General features: G+C 43.2%; 1 protein-coding gene across 1 annotated transcript in view; it reads left to right on the forward strand.

Annotated features, from left to right (window-relative positions):
* Positions 1-1,873: 1,873 nt before the first annotated feature.
* LOC137373065 (LIM domain-binding protein 2) overlaps positions 1,874-23,943 on the forward strand; it is a 586,094-nt gene continuing 564,024 nt past the window's right edge. The window contains exon 1 of the mRNA XM_068037868.1: positions 1,874-1,980. Coding sequence (XP_067893969.1) covers positions 1,974-1,980 — 7 coding nt within the window. The 5' untranslated portion in view covers positions 1,874-1,973. The remainder of the gene's footprint in view (positions 1,981-23,943) is intronic.

Consider the following 23,943-nt stretch of genomic DNA (forward strand, 5'->3'; position numbering starts at 1 on the left):
CATGAGAATTCCTCTGGGTCCTATAAGAAAACCATGGGCTTCCCCTGCCCTGGGGTTCCTTCCCACGACCTTGCAATCCTCCAACGTTCCCTTCTATTTAACTGAATACCATGGACCATTCCTTTGGGTCTCTGGTGACAGCCTCCTGCTGCCTATGATCACACTCCCATCCGCTAGCCAGCTGGTGCCTCCTGCCACATTGGAGAGACAGAATGACAGGGCCCAGTCAGATAAAACATAAGAGTTAAACGTTTTTGGACTTCACGCTATGGTCAAACAGTTTCTAGTCCACCTCAGTTATACACGCATGACATCTGCTGGAAGTTAAAATTAGAGAAGGATACACATCGTGTATAACATATAGTGGCATACAAACAACTATTATGGTCTAAATACAACCTCTCAACTGTGTTACATGTTCATAGTTATAGCTTTCTACTATTGTGTATATTAGTGCACATATGTAAATGTGTGGGTATGTGAGAGTGCACACCTGTATAAAACGAAGCAAAATGGCTATTTCTAAGGGATAAAATTTCCCTCAACAAAAAACAGAAAAATACAAATTTAACAGCTTATTGATAGCCATAAAAATAAATGCCTTCGAAACGTGATTTGTGAGAATGTGATTTTGATAGTTGGCCCTTAATTTCAGCAAATAATGCATTTTCCATTTGTTTTTACTAAAAAGGGAATTTTGGCTACTAGATGAATTATTAGTGTCATGAACAGGTAGAAAGGGGTATGGGTGGTTCCCACTCTTCACCTCCCAGCTGACTGCAATTGTGTTTTGTTAAAAATGATGCATTAGTCCCTGAGTGTCTTTTGGGTCAAATAAGCAGACAAATGACAGGTTTTCTCATGGGTTAAAAGAAGATAACTATTTATTTTTACACAATTCGCAACCTCACCCACACACATATTCACTTACACCCTCACCCGCACACACATTCACTCACACACACATACACAAGAATAGGTAGAGAGTAAAGGGTAGGTAGTTCAAAGTGCAAAGTGAGGTAGGTGTTTGTGATTTACACTAAACCTGTTGAATCTTCTCAGGAGGATAGTCTCTTTTAAAGGTGCAGGCCTGGGTATTTGTAGTCTTGAACTTGATGAGGTGTTGCAGAGTTCTAGTAGTTACAACTCAGCACAAAGCTAGTGCTGTGGATTTTATTACCGTCACAGATGGAGAGTCTTAAACTTGATGAGGTGTTTTTGATGTCTCTGCTGCAGTGGTTGTTCAGTTGTTGTTCAGCAGGGTTCTTTTTGCTTGGCTGGATCTCTTGCACAGCCTCTGACTGGACTGTTTTCTGAAGGTGTTGGCTTGATCCTCCCCTCTCTCCTGAGGGTTACCTCTTTAAGGTAAAAATCTATCACATTAGAGTTTCTGTTCAGAGACACATGACCTTCTTTCCTGATGCGACCACACAATGGGCCAGGACATTATAACCGTGGCTATCGATTGATATCTGAATGGGGACCATTCTGGTAACACAGTGCTACTTCACATCTATCAGTCCATCTGTCTCCAGAATCCTTTGTTAGTTCATTCATGTTGATAAGTGTCAAATATGCAATAGTGCTCCTTTCAGTTTCAAAGGGGTTCTCCCCAGAGCTATTTTAGATGAGGTTAACGAGTTCCATCTTTTCAGACAGGTTTGTTGATTAGAGTTAGAGTGCATATTGTGTCTTTGTGAATCTTTAGTTTCTGTGTTTTTAAGTGGGAGCCGGCGTGTGGACATTGCTTATATATTGAGCAATAACCTATATATGTATTATGAATGTATGTTTTTCTGTGCATTATGTGGTTTGTGTGTGGTGGGAGCGCGCTTGTCCGAGCTATCCCTGCTTCTCCTCCTCTCTGGCGCGCCCCCGGCCGTTCTGTCACTCAACTGCTCCCCGGCCGCCAGGTGATCGAACCCAGGCTGTCAGTGAAGAAGGGCCGGGAAGAAGGTAAAAGGGAGCGGCCGATGCTCGGTAAGCTGCAGCTGTTGGTAAATGTTCCAGTTTGATGCAGTCTCCGCCTGGAGGAGGAAGGGGGTCAGCCTGGGGATTGACTGTAACTTGTGGAGGTCAGCTATGCAGCACATACGGTCAGTTGATTAAATCCACAGCCAGGCTTATCCCCGGGCCTGGCTCTGATGTATTTGCCCCAGTTTGCAGCATGACGCGGGGATGAGCCGTTCCCACGGTCCGCAGCTCCGCGCGCTCACCCTGACTGACACAAAGTTCCAAACCCTCCCTCAGCAACTTCCAGTGTGGAATATCTGCATGCAACAACACTCGTATCAACTATATTTGCACAGGATATTGTTCCGTTTTAAATCAGTGCATTGACCTCAAACTGCTGGGGATGTGTAACCACATCCTGAGAGGTTAAAGTTTTCAGTTACTTTAATAGTTAACGGCGCCAAATGCACAATGAACAACTGCAGGTCCAGTAAAAGCTATGGACCTCACCTTTAAATGTTTTCCATTATTTGGATTCACATTTCAACCGTTGTGTATCTTTATATTTAATTCTTTATAACGTTCCCGTATAATTACAGGCACTTTATAAAAGTATGACCTTTGCAATATACTTTGTAATTTTCATATGTAGTGTTACTGCACTCGATTACGCTCCTTTACACGAATATAAAAGCAAAATACTGTAGATGCTGGAAATCTGAAATAAAAACAGAAAGTGCTGGAAATACTCCGCAGGTCAGGCAGCATCTGTGGAGAGAGAAGCAGAGGTAACGTTTCAGGTTAGTAGCCTTTCATTAGAATGCTCTTTTACACTGCTATGTGTTCTGCTGTCGTTAGAACACAGGCATCTAACTTTCACAGCCACAAGCTTGACTGCAGCACCTCCTGCTGGTTTTTTGCATACCAACAATTTTTTTTTATTCATTAGTGGGGAATGTGGGCTTCGCTGGCTATGCCAGCATTTATTGCCCTTGAGAAGGAATTTGCCTGGATACGGCTACATTTACCACACTGGGAACATGTTGGGCGGACCCTTACTGGTTTATCCACTGGGTTCCTCTTAAATGTTGGAGACTGGTTGGGTTTTCCTTAATGCTCTCCTTTTCTCTTGAGCCCATTTCTGCTTCCTCTGCATCCCTGCTGTCTCTCCCTAACTTATGAGTTACTGGACCCAAATTAATTCAGAGTTGGGATTTATGTACTAATTCACAGTTGGCCATTTTTGCAGCTTCCCTTACTCTTATGACTCTTTGTTCTTCGTTGTAGGTTCTTATACTACTTGGGATGCTATTTTTAAACTCTTCTAGCAACATCACTTCTCTTAAATTTTCATATCCAGCTTCTAGCTTGAGAGACCATATCCAGCGATCAAAAGCAATATGTTTGATTCTTTTGAATTCAGTGCAAGTCTGTGTGGGTTTTTTCCGGGTGTGTTGGAATCTCTGTCTATATGCTTCTGGTACCAGCTCATATTAGAGCATTTAGAATTGCAGTTTTAGTTTGTTCATAATCAGAGGAACTTTCTTCTGATAAGAGGGAAAAAGCTTCATGAGCCCTACCCGTGACCTTACTTGCAAGAGGAGAGTCCAGAATTCTTTCGGCCATTTTAGCCTCGTAGCTATTTTCTCAAATGAGATAAAATATGATTCAACCTCCTCCTCATTACATGTTGTCACTAACCTTGAGTGTCTCAGCACATCAAAGTTTTGCATTGAATTGGGGTTAAGGTTTGAGTGATTAGCAGCATTTTCATTTTGGGTTTACAGTCTCTAACTCAAACCTTCTTGCCACTTCCTCTCTTTAGATCTCTCTATCTTTTTCTCTTTGAAACTCTCTTTCCTCTTTTTCCTTTTGAAATTACATCTCTTCCATTTTCAACTTCATCTCCTTTTCCTCTTTTTTCTTCTGAAACTCCCTTTCTTCCAGTTCCTTTTAGGGTCATACAGCACAGGAACAGGCCCTTTGGCCCATTGTGTCTGTGCCGGCTATCAATCACCTCACTATTCTAATCCCATTTTCCAGCACTTGGCCCGTAGCCTTGTATGCTATGGCATTTCAAGTGCTCATCTAAATACTTTTTAAATGTTGTGAGGGTTCCTGCGTCTACCATCTCTTCAGGTATTGCGTTCCAGATTCCAACCACCCTCTGACTGAAAGCTTTTTCCTTGAATCCCCTCTAAACCTCCTGCCCCTTACCTTAAATCTATGCCCCCTTGTTATTGACCCCTCCGCTAAGGGAAAAAGTTTCTTTCTATCTATCCTAGTTATGCCCTTCATAATTTTGTATACCTCAATCATGTCCCCCCTCAGCCTTCTCTGCTCTAAGGAAAACAACCCTAGCCTTTTCAGTCTCTTCATAGCTGAAATTCTCCAGCCCAGGCAACATCCTGGTGAATCTCCTCTGCACCCTCTCCAGTGCAATCACATCCTTCCTATAGTGTGGTGCCCAGAACTGTACACAGTAATCCAGCTGTGGCCTAACTAGCATTTTATACAGCTCCATCATAACCTCCCTGCTCTTATATTCTATACCTCGGCTAATATAGGCAAGTATCCCATATTCCTTCCTAACCACCTTACCTACCTGTGCTGCTGCCTTCAGTGATCTATGGACAAGTACACCAAGATCCCTCTGTACTTCCTAGGGTACTTCCTTCCATTGTATATTCCCTTGCTTGTTCGTCTTCCCAAAATGCATCACTTAACACTTCTCAGGATTAAATTCCATTTGTCACAGCTCCACCCATTTTACCAGCCCATCTATATCATCCTGTGATCTAAGGCTTTCCTCCTCACTATTTCCGACATCACCAATTTTTGTGTCATCTGCGAGCTTACTGTTTATACCTCCTATATTCACATCTAAATCATTTTGAAGCTGCAGCTCTTCCCTTTTCAACTGTAACTGGGTCCTAGCTCAAATTTTTTTTCAGACTCTGATTCTTTAGTTCAGGGATAAGTTTAAAATAGTTGGCTAGACTTTTCACCAGTTCAGGTTTCTTTGCTTTTTGTCTGAATGTGATTCTCACCTCTACAGTTAAGCTTTTTAAATCTTCAATACTGAATTTGTTTAACTTATCATGGGATACCTTTCCCCGCTCTACAAACTCCTTAGCATTAAACGTGGCCATCGTTTTTGTTTCTAGCATTGTAGAGAAAAAACAGAAGAATACAAGAGAACCTGTTTGTTTATTTTTCCACAATTTTAGAGGTCAATTTTCCTCCCATTAGTCTGGCAGTTCAGATCCCAGCTTTGAGCCCCCAGCTTGTTCTAGCCACGTGGTGTGATGCGGGTGGTTCCCACTGTTCAGCTCTCTCCTGTCCTCAGCAAGAGTATTTATATTAAGAGTTTAGTCACTTGGTGTTTTATTTTTCAACTAGACAGTGACAGGTTTTCTTGTAGGTTTTAAAAAGTGGAAAGTCAATTGTTTATTGATCAGTATGCCTTATCACAAAATAGTTGCAACCTCATTCACTCATGCATTCGCTTGCACACATACACAAGAAGAAACAAATAGAGAAGGGGAAGAGGTAGGTGGGTTTTTGTGGGGGAGAAGGGTTACGATAAGCTTGTTACATTTTCTTGAGACTCAAGTTCCAGATAGTTACAGCACTGAGATGATTGTAGATTTCTTACTTGAGGATGGTGGGTCACTTCCAGCTCTCTCTGCTTTGTTATGTAGATGTCATATTTTTTTCAGCAGGGCATGTGTTTTCTGGCTTGCTAAAATGCCAGCTGTTCCAAGTAGCTTCACCTTCTGTGTCAGTCTCTCTCTCTCTGGCTGTCTTTGTTCCAGGGTAAAACTGTGTCACCTCTCACCTCCTGTTAGGAGACATTCTGGTTTCTTACCCATGTGATCATACAATGGTCCAGGACGTTGCTACTACACACTTCCTTTGTTTTAGAAGAAGACACTCAATTGTGAAATGTTTTTAGGGTAGGTGTAAGATGGATTTCATTAACAGTTTTTGGCTTTGAAGATTTGTCCTTTGTCTTTGTCAGACTGTTTGAATACACAAAAGGCAATTCCCCATTTTTCTTCGGTGGCCATTCTGGACCATTGTTCACTTTTTAAAATAAAGATTCATTTTTTTAAAAGACTAAGTTAATCTTTTCATAATTCTTCAGAGTTTGCCTGTGAATGTTGTATCATCGCACTTCTGATGTGTGTGGCATGTGTGGGTTGCTAGGTTACTTCAGAGGGCAGTTAAGAGTCAACCACATTGTTGTGGGACTGGAGTCACATATGGCCAGGCTGCGTAAGGATTATTTGGCTTTTTATGACGATTCGACAGCTTTATGGTCACTTTTACAGATATCTGCTTTTTATGAAAACTAAATTCAAATTGTCTGTTGTGTGTTGGAATTTGAACTCGTGTTCTGGATCCAGGCACCTGGATTGCTAGCTCAGTAAGATTTAGATTTAGAGATACAGCACTGAAACAGGCCCTTCGGCCCACCGAGTCTGTGCCGACCATTAACCACCCATTTATACTAATCCTACACTAATCCCATATTCCTACCACATCCTCATCTGTCCCTATATTCCCCTACCACCTACCTATACTAGGGGCAATTTATAATGGCCAATTCACCTATCAACCTGCAAGTCTTTTGGCTGTGGGAGGAAACCGGAGCACCCGGAGGAAACCCACGCAGACACAGGGAGAACTTGCAAACTCCACACAGGCAGTACCCAGAATTGAACCCGGGTCGCTGGAGCTGTGAGGTTGCGGTGCTAACCACTGCGCCACTGTGCCGCCCTTAATGAATACACTATTGTATGTGTACAGCAACATCCTATTGCAGCGACAGCTAGACATGCAGCAGAAGTAATTCCTTTTGCCCACGTGCAAGATTCAAGACCATGCTGCAGGTGCAGGAAGAGAGTGTTGTGGCACATAACCACCCATCCTGGGGTGGGAATCAGACGTATGTAATGTTCCTGTTATAATTTTGTTGTTGAATGCAGCCAGGTTCTTGTGCATAGTCCCTTTCAATTTTTTGGTGTGGCTGCACATGCACATTATTTATCACGGAACAAGGAGTGCGTCATACCTTCCACACTACTGCGTGGTCGTGTAGCTTAACAAGAACATTGGCCCTCATGACAGGCATTTTTCTTTACTGAAGTTCCTCACATAAAGGCTTGCTAATATGCAGCATTGGAATTGGACATCTACAACAACAAGGTGGCTGGCATGATGCATGCTCAAAGTATATGCCTGTCGTACAACTGATGCAGACACACTGAAACTTAGGACGACGTCCGCTGGAAGACATTAGCTGTAGGTTGGGTAGAAGAACACACACTCCCTTATCCAGGACTCGAACTTGGCATAATTGGGCTATAGAGAGGCAAGCAACTGCTGCCTAATCTTCGCAACTCCAACTGCTGGGGCCACCATTCAGTGGAACATGGTGTGTGTTTATGCTGTAATTTGGTGGATGATAGCCGTACAATCAAACATTTTATGGCGAATTGTGCAGCTTATCATGCTGCTGCTCATGGTGTGAAACAGGGCTGTGTTCTCGCACCCACACTTTTTGGGATTTTCTTCTCCCTGCTGCTTTCACATGCGTTCAAATCCTCTGAAGAAGGAATTTTCCTCCACACAAGATCAGGGGGCAGGTTGTTCAACCTTGCCCGTCTAAGAGCGAAGTCCAAAGTACGGAAAGTCCTCATCAGAGAACTCCTCTTTGCTGACGATGCTGCTTTAACATCTCACACTGAAGAATGCCTGCAGAGTCTCATCGACAGGTTTGCGTCTGCCTGCAATGAATTTGGCCTAACCATCAGCCTCAAGAAAACGAACATCATGGGGCAGGATGTCAGAAATGCTCCATCCATCAATATTGGCGACCACGCTCTGGAAGTGGTTCAAGAGTTCACCTACCTAGGCTCAACTATCACCAGTAACCTGTCTCTAGATGCAGAAATCAACAAGCGCATGGGTAAGGCTTCCACTGCTATGTTCAGACTGGCCAAGAGAGTGTGGGAAAATGGCGCACTGACACGGAACACAAAAGTCCGAGTGTATCAGGCCTGTGTCCTCAGTACCTTGCTCTACGGCAGCGAGGCCTGGACAACGTATGCCAGCCAAGAGCGACGTCTCAATTCATTCCATCTTCGCTGCCTTCGGAGAATACTTGGCATCAGGTGGCAGGACTATATCTCCAACACAGAAGTCCTTGAAGCGGCCAACATCCCCAGCTTATACACACTACTGAGTCAGCGGCGCTTGAGATGGCTTGGCCATGTGAGCCGCATGGAAGATGGCAGGATCCCCAAAGACACATTGTACAGCGAGCTCGCCACTGGTATCAGACCCACCGGCCGTCCATGTCTCCGTTATAAAGACGTCTGCAAACGCGACATGAAATCGTGTGACATTGATCACAAGTCGTGGGAGTCAGTTGCCAGCATTCGCCAGAGCTGGCGGGCAGCCATAAAGACAGGGCTAAATTGTGGCGAGTCGAAGAGACTTAGTAGTTGGCAGGAAAAAAGACAGAGGCGCAAGGGGAGAGCCAACTGTGCAACAGCCCCAACAAACAAATTTCTCTGCAGCACCTGTGGAAGAGCCTGTCACTCCAGAATTGGCCTTTATAGCCACTCCAGGCGCTGCTTCACAAACCACTGACCACCTCCAGGCGCGTATCCATTGTCTCTCGAGATAAGGAGGCCCAAAAGAAAGATCATGCTGCTACCCAGCAAGCGAAGGCACATAAACTGTGCTTGTTAATTGTCTAACAAGCAGCTGGTAACAATCTTCTGTGGGGGAGGTAAGTAGGATCTTTTGGGATTGAGCTGGTTCCAAATGTCATACCTGGCATCAGAAGTTTGGAAGCAAATCAAATAATTGTGGCGGTAAACCAATAACTGACCCAATCAGGTCAGCAGATGCACTGTTGATGATTGACCAGCCGTCTGGCCCATGAATGGAAACTGAAGGTGTAGACCTTGCACTGGGAGCTAGGATTCTTCTCACTTGACTCCACATAATCCAGCAAGCCAGTGTTCTAAGGAGTAAGGTTGTTCCATTTGGACACATGGGGGAAGCAGCTCTGATCAGCTTCACGTTTTTAGCTGATCAAACTCCAGCAGGGCTCCTATACACACTTGGGATCCCTAAGTCTTGTCTCTGTCAACTTGTATTTATGTTCTGTGGGCTTTGGTAAATGGGCTGAGTGGCTACAGGGCGAGAGTGTGCACAAGATATTGGGCAACAAAAGCTATGCCAGGTATCAGTGGCTTGATTATGGAGCATTTTAAATTTGATGGGTCTCCTCATATATCAGATACCTAGTTGACCAAAAGCAACTTTTTAAGTCTTAGTGCAAAGCGGAAACCTGATAAAGTTGTAGTATGAATGCAAGCTAAAATTTTAATATGGAAACATTTATTTTCTGATTAATCCATTTTTTCAAGGGAAAACGTATGGAAAATATTGACTGATAAAGGCCACCTTTTGAAAAAAATATGTGAAATGTTGATGTGTGTGTGCATGCCGCAAGTGTGGCAGGTAGATTGAGGTTGTACTGATTAACCAAAAACAAATTTATAATTTACTTGGCTTGGTGTGTTTTTGCAACAGTACTACTGGTTTCACTCTTCCAGTTCTGCAGTCATTTTTCTGGTATTGCATCAAGAATGAAACATTGAAGGCTGTTTTTGTCATATAGTTTATTGTAAGGATAATTGACATAGACTGAAAATCATAGTCCTGGTTAGCTGCAACTCATTCTTCATGTTACCACATTGTTGAGCACACAGTTAACCAGAACAGTATTGGATTGTTATGAATTAATGTAATTATTTAGATATGATTGAGTAACTGTTGGCAGAGGGTTGGTATGTAGGATGGTGTACATAATACTTGTAAAAATTATAGAAAATTCTGTGTCTTTCTGTAGGAAAATAATTGGCAAGAACACGAGTCCTCACTGCCTCGAGCATAGTTCTATTAATTGTTAAAAACAATGCACAATAACTTTCTTTTGAGGTCCATAGATATTTTTCTTTGTAAAACTGCCGTGACTGTGATTTTTATGATAATTAATCCAAATATTCAAAAGTTATTACGTGCTACCACTTCTACACATAGCATTGTTGAAACTTGTATGGTGCAGTAATGCCTTTTAGTTTTTTGGACTGTAAGTTATGAAACTCTATACAGAGTTTATTAGCACACTCAAGTCTGTAAAATGCATGCAGCGGCATGCATGTTTGTGTTTTTTTCCACAGGCTTGTATGGGACAAGTAGATTTGCTGATCGAATTTAGTGTTGTCAGTGGTTGCAGAATCCTGGAAATGCAGTTAAAATATTTGTTCAGTGCATCTTCAGGGATTTGTGAACTTCAGTTTTCATGCACCATTTTCATTGTAATTAACACTGCAAAAGTTAAATCTTGTTGAATGAGTGTAACCAATGCTCCCTCTCAGCTGTGCGACTGAGCAGTGACCTGGAAGTTATCGCGCAGGCTGAGCACAAGTCGTCCTCTAAGATACCTCGTGTGGCAGCACAAAGAAATTTTAAAGTATTGCACACTTAAATGAATAGGCTGCACACAACAAAAAGGTAGAGGGGACTTTGGGTGTATCTGAGATTTTTAGAATAGAATCAAAGAATTGTTACAGCTCAGAATGAGGCCATTTATCCCTTTGTGCTCTCTGCAAGAGCAACTCAACTAGTCCCAATCCCCTGCTATTTCCCTGTAGTCCTCCAATTGTTTTCTCTTAGATAAGTATCCGGTTCCCTTTTGAAAGTCACAACTGAATCTGCCTCTATCAGACTCTCAGGCAGTGCACTCCAGATCCTAACCACTCGCTGCATAAAAATGTTTTCCTCATGTTGCCTTTGGTTCTTCTACCATTCACCTTAAATTGGTGACCTCTTGTTCTTCTGCCAATGGAAAAAGTTTCTCCCTATCTACTCTGCCCAGACTCCTCATGAATTTGAATACCTCTATCAAATCTCTTCTCCACCTTCTCTAAGGAGAATAGCCCCAGCTTCTCTAATCTATCCATGTAACTGAAGTCCCTCATTCCTGGAACCATTCTCGCAAATCTTTTCTGCATCATCCCTAATATCATCACATCCTTCCTGAAGTGTGGTGTCCAGAATTGGACACAGTAGTCCAGTTGAGGCCGAACCAGTGTTTTATCAAGGTTCACCATAACTTCCTTGCTTTTGTACTCTAACTCTATTTATAAAGCCCAGGATCCTGTATGACTTTTTAAACACTTCCTCAATCTGCCCTGTCAGCTTCCAACAATTTGTGCACGTACACCCCCGGTCCCTCTGCTCCTGCACCCCCTTTAGAATTGTACCCTTTATTTTATTTTGCCCCTTGTCGCATGTAGCACTTCACACTTCTCTGCATTAAATTTCCTCTGCGACGTGTCAGCCCATTCCACCAGCCTGTCTATGTCCACTTGAAGTCTGTCACTTTCCTCCTCACAGTTCACAATACTTACGAGTTTTATGTCATCTGCAATTTTTGAAATTATGCTCTGTGCACCTAAGTCTAGGTCATAAATATAGATCAAGAAAATCAGTGGTTCTAGTACTGACCCCTGGGGAACCCCACTGTATACTTTCCTCCAGTCTGATAAACAACTGTTCACTACTGACTCTGTTTCCTGTCACTCAGCCAACTTCGCATCCATGGTGCGACTGTGTCTTATTTCATGGGCGCTGACTTTGCTGGCAAACCTGTTATGTGAGACTTTATCAAATGCCTTTTGGAAGTCCATGTACGCCACATCAACCTCATTACCCTGATCAACTCTTTCTGTTACCTCATCAAAAAACTCAATCAAGTTAGTTAAACACAGTTTTCCTTTAACAGATCCATGCTGGTTTTCCTTAATTACTCCACATTTGTCCAAGTGACTATTCATTTTGTTCTAGATTATTGTTTCTAAAAGCTTTCGCCCCACTGAGGTTGAACTGACTGGCCTGTAGTTGCTGCGTTTATCCTTACACCCTTTTTTGAACATGGGTGTAACATTTGCAATTCTCCAGTCCTCTGGCACCACCCCTGTATCTAAGGAGGATTGGAAGATAATTGATAATGCTTCCACAATTTCTACCTTCCTTCCCTCAGTATCCTTGGATGCATTTTTAAAAATTCATTCATGGGATGAGGCCTCGCTGGTTATGCCAGCATTTATTGCCCATCCCTAATTGCCCTTGAGAAGGTGGTGGTGAGCTGCCTTCTTGAATCACTGCAGTCCATGTGGGGTAGGTACACCCACTGTTAGGAAGGAAGTTCCAGGATTTTGACCCAGCGACAGTGGGTCAAAAACTATATCGTTCCAATATAGTTCCAAGTCAGGATGATGTGTGGCTTGAAGGCGAACTTGCAGGTGGTGGTGTTCCCATGCATCTGCTGCCCTTGTCCTTCTAGTTGGTAAAGGTCGCGGGTTTGGAAGGTGCTGTCGAAGGAGCCTTGATGTGTTGCTGCAGTGCATCTTGTAGATGGTACACACTGTTGCCACTATGCGTCGGTGGTGGAGGGTGTGAGTGTTCGTAGATGGAGTGCCAATCAAGCAGGCTGCTTTGTCCTGGATGGTGTCGAGCTTCTTGAGTGTTGTTGGAGCTGTGCTCATCCAGGCAGGTGGAGAGTATTCCATCACCTCCTGACTTGTGCCTTGTAGATGGTGGACAGGCTTTGGGGAGCCAGGAGGTGAGTCACTCGCCACACGATTCCTAGCCTCTGAGCTGCTCTTGTAACCACGGTATTTATATGGCTACTCCAGTTCAGTTTCTGGTCAGTAGTAACCCCATGATGTTGATACTGGGGGATTCAGCGATTGTAATGCCATTGAATGTCAAGGGGAGATGGTTAGATTCTCTCTTGTTTGAGATGGTCGTTTCCTGGCACTTGTGTGGCACGAATGTTATTTGCCACTTATCAGCCCAAGCCTGGATATTGTCCAGGTCTTGTTGCATTTCTACATGGACTGCTTCAGTATCTGAGGAGTCACGAATGGTGCTGAACATTGTGTAATCATCAGCAAACATCCCCACTTCTAACCTTATGATTGACGGAAGGTCATTGAAGCAGCTGAAGATGGTTGGGTCTAGAACACTACCCTGAGGAACTCCTGCAGTGATGTCCTGGAGCTGAGATGATTGACCTCCAACAACCACAACCTTCCTTTGTGCTAGGTATGACTCCAACCAGCGGAGAGTTTTCCCCCTGATTCCCATTGACTCCAGTTTTGCTCGGGCTCCTTGATGCCATACTCGGTCAAATGCGGCCTTGATGTCAAGGGCAGTCACTCACCTCACCTCTGGAGTTCAGCTCTTTTGTCCATGTTTGAACCAAGGCTGTAATGAGGTCAGGAGCTGAGTGACCCTGGCGGAACCCAAACTGAGCGTCACTGAGCAGGTTACTGCTAAGCAAGTGCCGCTTGATAGCACTGTCAACAACATCTTCCATCACTTTACTGATGATTGAGAGTAGACTGATGGGCGGCAATTGGCTGTGTCCTGCTTTTTGAGTACAGGACATAACTGGGCAATTTTCCACGTTGCCGGGTAGATGTAGCTGTACTGGAACAGCTTGGGGCGCGGCAAGTTCTGGAGCACAGATCTTCAGTACTATTGCCAGAATGTTGTCAGAGCCCATAGCCTTTGCAGTATTCAGTACCTTCAGTCGTTTCTTGATATTATGCAGAGTGAATCGAATTGGCTGAAGACTTCAGGAGGAGGCCAAGATCAGCTCAGCACTTCTGGCTGAAGATTGTTGCAAATGCTTCAGCCTTATCTTTTGCACTGATTTAGTTTAGAGATAGAGCACTGAAACAGGCCCTTCGGCCCACCGAGTCTGTGCCGACAATCAACCACCCATTTATACTAATCCTACACTAATTCCATATTCCTACCACATCCCCACCTGTCCCTATATTTCCCTACCACCTACCTATACTAGGGGCAATTTATAATGGCCAATTTACCTATCAACCTGCAAGTCTTTGGCATGTGGGAGGAGACCGGAGCACCCGGAGGAAACCCACGCAGACACAGGGAGAACTTGCAAACTCCACACAGGCAGTACCCAGAATTGAACCCGGGTCGCTGGAGCTGTGAGGCTGTGGTGCTAACCACTGCGCCACTGTGCTGGGCTCCCCCATTATTGAGGATGAGGATATTTGTGGAGCCTCCTCCTCCAGTTAGTTGTTTAAATGTCCACCATCATTCACGACTGGATGTGGCAGGACTGCAGAACTTAGATCTGATCCATTGGTTATGGGATTGCTTAGCTCTGTCTATCGCATGCTGCATACACTGTTTGGCACACAAGTAGTCCTGGGTTGTCGCTTCACCAAGTTGACACCTCATTTTGAGGAATGCTTGGCGCTGCTCCTGGCATGCTCTACTGCACTCTACATTGAACCAGGGTTGGTCCCCCTGCTTGATAATAATGGTAGAGTGGGGGATATGCTGGGCTGTGAGGTTACAGATTGTGGTTGAGTACAATTCTGCTGTTGCTGATGGCCTACAGCACCTCATGGATGCCTAGTTTTGCATTGCTAGATCTGTTCGAAATCTATCCCATTTAGCACTGTGATAGTGCCACACAACACGATGGAGGTTATCCCCAATGCGAAGACGGGACTTTGTCTCCACAAGGACTGTGCAATGGTCGCTCCTCCCAATACTGTCATGGACAGGTGCATCTGCGGCAGGCAGATTGGTGAGGATGAGGTCAAGTATATTTTTCGCTCTTGTTGGTTCCCTCACCACCTGCCGCAGACCCAGTCTAACAGCTATGTCCTTTAGGACTCGGCCAACTCGGTCAGTAGTGGTGCTACCTAGCCACTCTTGATGAACATTGAAGTCACCCACCCAGAGTACATTCTGCGCCCTTGCCACCCTCAGTGCTTCCTTCAAGTGCTGTTCTAGTTCTGGTGACTTATCAACTTTTAAGTACAGCCAGTCTTTCTAATGCCTCCTTTTTATTAATTTTAGCCCATCCAGTGTCTTAACTACCTCCTCTTTCACTATGACTTGGGCAGCATCTTCTTCTTTGGTAAAGACAGATACAAAGTACTCATTTAGTACCTCAGCCATGTCCTGTGTCTCCATGTGTAAATCTCTTTTTTGGTGACTGATAGGCCCCACTCCTCCTTTTACTATCTATATGCCTATAGAAGACTTTTGGATTCAGTCTTATGTTGTCTGCCAGGTTCTTCTCATACTTTTTCTTTGCTTCTCTTAGTTCTTTTCTCACTTCCCCTCTAAACTTTCTATATTCAGTGTGGTTCTCACTTGTATTATCAACCTGACATGTGTCCACACACCCCTTTTCTGCTTCATCTTACTCTCTATCTCTTTTGTCATCATTTAATGGCATACTAAGTCATAATTATGGATGAATAATTTCTCTTGCCCTGGAAACTAATTTTAGAATCTGAAGTGTCATTCCCTCCGTTCCATGATAAAAATACCATTTTTTTAAAACCGTTTGTTTGATATTCCAGTTTCTCCCTTAATCCCATGTGTATATGCCCCAATCTTTAATTCACTTTCTGTAAAATGATATTAAAAAGTGAAGTATAATCAATGCTTTTTACTTGCTGATTTGCGGTCTATGAGAATTCTACAGTCTTGTTGGCTGATCAGCCTGCTTGTTGATGACTTTACTGTTTCTCAATGCTAGAGATCTCTGGTGCCGGGGGATCCTGCTAAACCTTTGTGGGCAGCTTTCTTTGAGGTCAGCGGTGAGCACAGTTCCTTTGCCCCTGACCATAAAATCCGGGCCAATTCTATTTATTAACAGGCTTTGAAATCTTGTGTGGAAAACAGTTCTTCTACTTGAAAGAAAGTAAATAAAAGACAACAATAGTTTAAGTATGGTTATTAATGGTTTTGAGCAAAAGCCATTTTCAATGGTCTCAGCGCAGAGTACATTTGCACTTTATTCTTGAGGGTTCATTTCAGAAGTACATTGGAGAAAAAGCTGCAAGTTACAGTATAGGGTTTCAAAAACTGACTACACTATATTCCTTTATTTTGGAAAAAAAATCCTTTTGTTTTTACAGTTTATTTTGTTTATATAAATGAGCTGTTTCAGTCTGCAGTTATATTATACCAAGTTTCTTGTAGGTAAGTTGTGAGATGATTATTGTGGATGTGGATTTGGTGATGTTAATGCTGTTGAATATCAAAGGGAGAGGGTTAGATTCTTCATTGTTTAAGATTGTCATTGCCTGGCTTTTGTGTGGTGCAAATGTTACTTGCCATTTATCGGCTCAAGCCTGGATTGTTGTCCAGGTCTTGCTGTCTCACTGGATGGACTGCTTCAATATCTGAGGAGTTGCGAATGGGACTGAACCCTGTGCAATCATCAGTGAACATTTTCATTTCCGACCTTATGGAGGGAAGGTCGTTGATGAAGTAGCTCAGATGGTTGGGCCCAGGACACTCCCTGATGAACTACTGCAGCAATGCCCTGATTGCCCTCCAACAACCACAACCATCATTTTTGTGCTATGTATGACTCCAATGTTGCTAGGGCTCCTTGCTGTGATACTTGGTCAAATACCCCTTTGATGTCAAGGGCAGCCACTCTCATCTCATCTCTTGAATTCAGCTCTTCAGTCCATGTTTGGACTAAGATTGTAGCAAGGTCTGAAGCCGGGTCACCCTGGCAGAACCCAAACTGAGCAAGTGCTGGTTGTTAGCACTGTCAAGGACACCTTCCATCACTTTGCTGATGACTGAGCGGAGGCTGATTGGGCCGGATTGGATTTGTCTTGGTCTCCTTCTGTGCTGTAACGATTCTGTGGTTCTGTAATGATCTTTTTAACGTGACAGTGTGGTGTGTAAAGTCGTCCAGTCCAAACATAAACTTGCCCATTTCTGAAATAGATACTGGCCTGTATTTTGTTATGTTTGTTGTATTAACGTAATATATTCTAAGCAGGCGGTCTATTTTCCTTTTGATAATTATATAATAAAAATTCTAGTCTTCCTTTGGCCTCCTTGTCTCGAGAGACAGTGGGTAAGCGCCTAGAGGTGGTCAGTGGTTTGTGGAGCAGCACCTGGAGTGGCTATAAAGGCTAATTCTAGAGTGACAGGCCCTTCCACAGGCGCTGCAGATAAAATTGGTTGTCGGGGCGGTTACACAGTTGACTTTCTCCTTACACTTCTGTCTCTTTTCTTGCCAACTGCTAAGTCTCTTCGACTCGCCACACTTTAGCCCCGCCTTTATGGCTGTCCGCCAGCTCTGGCGATCGCTGGCAGCTGACTCCCACGACTTGTGGTCAATGTCACAGGACTTCATGTTGCATTTGCTGACATCTTTAAAGCGGACACATGGACCCCGGTGGGTCTGATACCGGTGATGAGCTCGCTGTACAATGTGCCCTTGGGGATCCTGCCATCTTCCGTGCGGCTCACATGGCCAAGCCATCTCAAGCGCCGCTGGCTCAGTAGGGTGTATATGCTGGGGATGTTGGCCGCCTCGAGGATGTCTGTGTTGGAGATACGGTCCTGATGCCAAGGATTCTCTAGAGGCAGCGAAGATGGAATGAGTTGAGACGTCGCTCTTGGCTGACATACGTTGTCCAGGCCTTGCTGCCGTAGAGCAAGGTACTGAGGATACAGGCTTGAAACACTTGGACTTTTGTGTTCCGTGTCAGTGCGCCATTTTCCTACACCCTCTTGGCCAGTCTGGACATAGCAGTGGAAGTCTTTCCCATGCGCTTGTTGATTTCTGCATCGAGAGACAGGTTACTGGTGATAGCTGAGCCTAGATAGGTGAACTGTTGAATCACTTCCAGAGTGTGGTCGCCGATATTGATGGATGGAGCATTTCTGACGTCCTGTCCCATGATGTTCGTTTTCTTCAGGCTGATGGTTAGGCCAAATTCGTTGCAGGCAGTCGCAATCCTGTCGATGAGTCTCTGCAGACCCCCTTCAGTGTGAGATGTTAATGCAGCATCGTCAGCAAAGAGGAGTTCCCTGATGAGGACTTTCCGTACTTTGGTCTTCGCTCTAAGATGGGCAAGGTTGAACAACCTGCCATCTGATCTTGTGTGGAGGAAAATTCCTTCTTCTGAAGACTTGAATGCATGTGAGAGCAGCAGGGAGAAGAAGATCCCAAACAGTGTAGGTGCAAGAACACAGTCCTGTTTCACGCCACTCAGGATAGGAAAGGGGTCTGATGAGGCACCGCTATGCTGAATTGTCTCTTTCATATTGTCATGGAATGAGGTGATGATACTTAGTAGCTTTGGTGGACATCCGATCTTTGCTAGTAGTCTGAAGAGACCACGTCTGCTGACGAGATCAAAGGCTTTGGTGAGATTTATGAAAGGAACGTAGAGGGGCATCTGTTGTTCGCGGCATTTCTCCTGTAGCTGGCGCAGGGAGAACAGCATGTCAATGGTGGATCTCTCTGCTCGAAAGCCGCACTGTGCCTCAGGGTAGACATGCTCAGCCAGCTTCTGGAGTAAGTTTTAAAACAACTCGATCGAAGACTTTCCCCACTATGCTGAGCAGGGAGATTCCACCGTAGTTGTTGCAGTCACCACGGTCACCCTTGTTCTTATAGAGGGTGATGACATTGGCATCGCGCATGTCCTGTGGTACTGCTCCCTCATCCCAGCACAGGCAAAGCAGTTCATGGAGTGCTGAGAGTATAGCAGGCTTGGCACACTTGATTATTTCAGGGGTAATGCCATCCTTTCCAGGGGCTTTTCCACTGGCTAGAGAATCAGTGGCATCACTGGGTTCTGACTTTGTTGGCTGTTTCTCCAGCTCGTCCATGACTGGTAGAGACTGGGCTGCTTTGGTGTCTGCATTACCCTGAATACCACATTTAACGGATCACATATTTTGAGATGATATGTATAGTAGAACTATTGTTGGCAGTAGAGAAAATCTGATCTCTCCAGAAGTGATGCACTATAATAATACAGTGCTGTTAGATCGACTAGAATTCAATTGTCTTGTTTTCTTTCATTTCTGCACTGATATGAAAGCCTAGAATCTGCAATTACTGTTATAGTTTAAGATGTATGTTGGACGTACGATTCCTAAGTAATTATTCCTTGGCAATTGTCATGTTTATACTACTTGTCTGTCCTTACCTAATGAAGTGCTTTGTATCTCAAAGCCTTTAAGAGTTGGAAATTGGTGGTTTAGAAAACAAATTATTTCTTTCTACCCTTCCCCCAAGCTTCCAAAAAATTATGAGTCATCGTTTTATTACTGTTTTTCACAACTTTTATTTGTTGTGGTATAACATGAAAATCTCCTTGTCCTTTTAGATTCTGCCTTCCTTTTTGAGTGTGATGAGCTGAACACAATACTGTACATTGTCTCACTGATCCTTCTGCAAAGTGTCAGTATCACTGTGAGTCTCTAAAGATATTTGGTCAAAATCTATGCATAAATCTTCTTTATACTACAAGTTTTGAATAATATGCTCTTCATTTCCTAATGATTTTTCTGTTTTTAGTACTCAATTGCAATACATTGGATTTCTTAGCAGTGTACCAAATTCCATTTTTGAGTCATTTGCCCAAATTTTTATTTTGGCTTTCTCCAAATCATCAAGTTTTCCCAAAGAACTTTTTATCATCTGCAGGCTTTGACATTCTACTATAAAATGTTAATTATAATCACTTAAATATAGGACTATGTATCAGAAGTCATGGGACTGAATTATAAGCTACTCTGCAGGGGTCAACTGTCCACAGTTATACTACTGTTGATCACTTTTCTCTCTTTCTTTCCCATTAACTAATCTAGAATCCATTTTACAACCTTTACTCCCAAAGCTTTGACTTTAGATACGGTTCTGTCTAAAACTCAAGGCACATAACAACCACTGTATCACCACCATTTACCAATTATTCAGGAAACTCTCTAAATTTGTTGGTGATCTGTTCTTCATAAATCTATGTTCCTATGGATTATTGCATTTACTCCTTTTAAATGGTCTAGAATTACCTAGGATTCCCTTACTATAGATGTCAAAGAGACAGGCTTATAATTTCCAGGATTAAGTTTGACATTTTAAAACTTTAACATTTTCCAAATCTAATGGCTGCCCTTGATGAACAGCAACCATTCAGCTTTCCATCTGGCTCTGGGAGATGGGGCTTTGTTTTGCGTAACTACCTCAATAGCAATCAGGTGTTTTTAAGTACATTTTTCCCTTCACAGATTCGGGGTTCCCGATCCAGCGGGAGAAGTTGTTGTTAGCTGGATGTCCTTTCTGTCATTAAATTTAACATTCAAAGAATACTAATATTTATCTTTGAATCTAGAGACCAAGAGGAATTCGATGGTCAGCATATTTTTCAAGAATGCATCACTTTTTAAAAATGGTACAACATCCATTAGTTTTACATGCTGGAATTTGATTATGTGATCAAAATAGATCAGTCAGAATCTAAATATCGGACTAAGTATCTGTAAATTTTCATGCTGGATACCACTATTTTCCTGACAGTGAAAATTTCCCTGTGGTGCTTTCCGCTTCCATTTTCCTAGCTTTAAGGTGGCCAAATTATTCTTGGTGAAAGAATTCTATTTAACTTTCCCCTTGTTCTTGTGCTATTTTAGCAATTCTGAGTTATTGATTTATTCTCTTTTTATCATAAATTTACAATCAGAATGACTCCAGTTTCTCATTGTCCAAAGCTAGAGACAAAAAGTTCTCTAAACATCTACCTAATTGGTTCCTTCTTGTGCGCACAATTTTAGTTGACGAGGACTGTTAATTGGTGTTCACTGTATATGCAGCTTCCTATATATCCTCTAAATTGTCAGGAGTAATGCCACAAGAGATCTGGTGGTTTTAATTAAAGGATGTTGGTAACTGGTGTTAACTGTAAATGCAATTGATTTTTATTGTCCAGTAAGTTAGATAAACCAGTTCATTATTTAGCTGCTGTAGTGATTCTGGACCAATCAATCCTTTATAAACTCTCCTGCCATATAGATTTTCAGTTTTTCGTTTGTTGTCTTCTCTGTAAAGTTTCTCTCTGTTAGTGTTTTTAAAGGATAGTAGGCACTGTGTGCTTGGCACGTTGCTGCTGTGATGCAGTGGTTGTGGGCTTCTTTTTGAGAATAATAATAGGAAAATCCAAACTCAGTAATTAATTATCTACAAAATCCGATGTTCTTCCCAGTTCCAATTTCTACACCCATAAAGCTTGAAGACCTTCTGACCACTCACTAAAATAGCGTTGAGACAAATTTGTTTTACTTGTACATTGACATTATACATATTCCAACAGGCTAGTAAAAATGCTCCACATTGGGCAGTTTGCATATAAAATGATGCACAGTCAAATTTAGAAGAGAAGCTAAGTCAGTCTGGAAGGCAGAGCAAATATCGACCTGTTAAGACACAAGTGAAAAATGCAAGGCTGGATTGCATCTATTTTAATGCAAGGAGTCTTACTAGTAAGGCAGATGAATTGAGGCATTGATTAGCACATGGGATTATGATACTATTGTTATCACAGAGACATGGTTGAGGGAGAGGCAGGACTGGCAGCTCAATATTCCAAGGTATAGAATCTTCAGGCGTGACATGGGAGGGGATAAAAGAGGAGGTGGCATTGCACTGTTGATCAAGGAGTCAATGTCTGCAGTAAGGAGGGATGATATCTTAGAAGGTTCCTCAAATGAGGCCATATGGGTAGAACTTAAAAACAAAAAGGGGGCAATCACTTTGCTGGGAGTGTACTACAGACCTCCAAACAGTCAGAGAGAGATAGGGGAGCAGATACGTAGGCAAATCTCTGAGAGGTGTAAAAATAATAGGGTAATAATAGTCGGGGATTTCAACTTCCCTAATATCAACTGGGATAGTCTTAGTGCAAAAGGCTTAAAGGGGGCGGAATTCTTAAAATGCATACAGGAGAGCTTTTTGAGCCAGTACGTAGGAAGTCCTACAAGAGAAGAGGCAGTACTGGCCCTAATCCTTGGGAATGAAGCTGGACAAGTGGTAGAAATGTCAGTGGGGAGCATTTCGGGGATAGTGACCATAACTCTGTAAAAATTTAAGGTAGTTATGGAAAAGGACAAAGGCGGACCGGAAATAAAGGTACTGAATTGGGGGAAGGCCAATTTCAGTATGATAAAACAGGATCTGGCCAAAGTGGACTGGGAGCAGCTACTTGTAGGAAAGTCTACATCAAACCAGTGGGAGTCATTCAAAGAGGAAATAGTGAGAGTACAGAGCAAACATGTACCCATTAAGGTGAAGGGTAGGACCAACAAGTCCAGGGAACCCTGGATGTCAAGGGATATAAAGGATTGGATCAGGAAAAAAAAGGAAGCTGATGGCAGATTCAGTGCGCTGAAAACAGCAGTGGCACTAGAGGAGTATAGAAAGTGTAGGGGGATACTAAAAAAAGTAATTAGGAGAGCGAAGAGGGGACATGAAAAAACACTGACAGGCAAGATAAAGGAAAATCCTACGGCATTTTATAAGTATATTAAGGGCAAGAGGATAAGCAGGGAAAGAGTAGGGCCCATTAGGGACCAAAGTGGCAATCTGTGTGTGGAGTTGGAGGATATATGTGTGGTTTTAAATGATTACTTTTCATTTGTGTTCACTATGGAGAAGGACGATGTAGGTGCAGAAATCAGGGAGGGGGATTGTGATATACTTGAACAAATTAGTATTGAAAGGGAGGAAGTGTTAGCTGTTTTAGCGGGCTTAAAAATGAATAAATCCTCAGGCCCTGATGAGATGTATCCCAGGCTGTTATGTGAGGCAAGGGAGGAGATAGCAGGGTCTCTGGCCACAGGAGAGGTACCAGAGGACTGGAGGACAGCGAATGTGGTACCATTATTCAAGAAGGGTAGCAAGGATAACCCAGGTAATTACAGGCTGGTGAGTCGAACATCAGTGGTAGGAAAACTATTGGAACAATTTCTGAGGGACAGGATTAATCTCCACTTGGAGAGGCAGGGATTAATCAGAGATAGTCAGCATGGCTTTGTCAGGAGGAGACCAGTTCTAACTAACTTGATTGAATTTTTCAAGGAGGTGACTAGATGTGTAGATGAGGGTAAAGCAGTTGATGTAGTCTACGTGGACTTCAGTAAGACTTTTGATAAGATCCCGCATGGGCGATTGGTTGAGAAGGTAAGAGCCCATGGGATCCAGGGCAATTTGGCAAATTGAATCCAAAATTGGCTTAGTGGCAGGAGGCAGAGGGTGATGGTCGAGGGTTGTTTCTGCGATTGAAAGCCTGTGACCAGTGGTGTACCACAGGGATCGGTGCTGGGACCCTTGCTGTTTGTAGTGTACATTAATGATTTAGATGTGAATATAGGAGGTATGATCAGTAAATTCGCAGATGACACGAAAATTGGTGGTGTCGTAAATAGTGTAGAGGAAAGCCTTGGATTATAGGACGATATAGATGGGCCAGGTAAAATGGGCGGAGCAGTGACAAATAGAATTTAATTCTGAGAAATGTGAGATGATGCATTTTGGGAGGACTAACAAGGCAAGGGAATATACAATGGAGGTAGGACCCTAGGAAGTACAGACGGTCAGAGGAACCTTGGTGTACTTGTCCATAGATTACTGAAGGCAGCAGCACAGGTAGATAAGGTGGTTAGGAAGGCATATGGGATACTTGCCTATATTAGCCGCGGTATAGAATATAAGAGCAGGGAGGTTATGATGGAGCTGTATAAAATGCTAGTTAGGCCACAGCTGGAGAACTGTGTACAGTTCTGGTCACCACATTATAGGAAGGATGCGATTGCACTGGAGAGGGTGCAGAGGAGATTCACCAGGATGTTGCCTGCACTGGAGCGTTAGAGCTGTGAAGAGAGACTGAAAAGGCTAGGGTTGTTTTCCTTAGAGCAGAGAAGGCTGAGGGGGGACATGATTGAGGTATACAAAATTATGAGGGACATTGATAGATTAGATAGGAAGAAACATTTTCCCTTAGCGGAGGGGTCAGT

This window comes from Heterodontus francisci, chromosome 1 (assembly GCF_036365525.1).
Source record: "Heterodontus francisci isolate sHetFra1 chromosome 1, sHetFra1.hap1, whole genome shotgun sequence".
NCBI lineage: Eukaryota > Metazoa > Chordata > Chondrichthyes > Heterodontiformes > Heterodontidae > Heterodontus > Heterodontus francisci.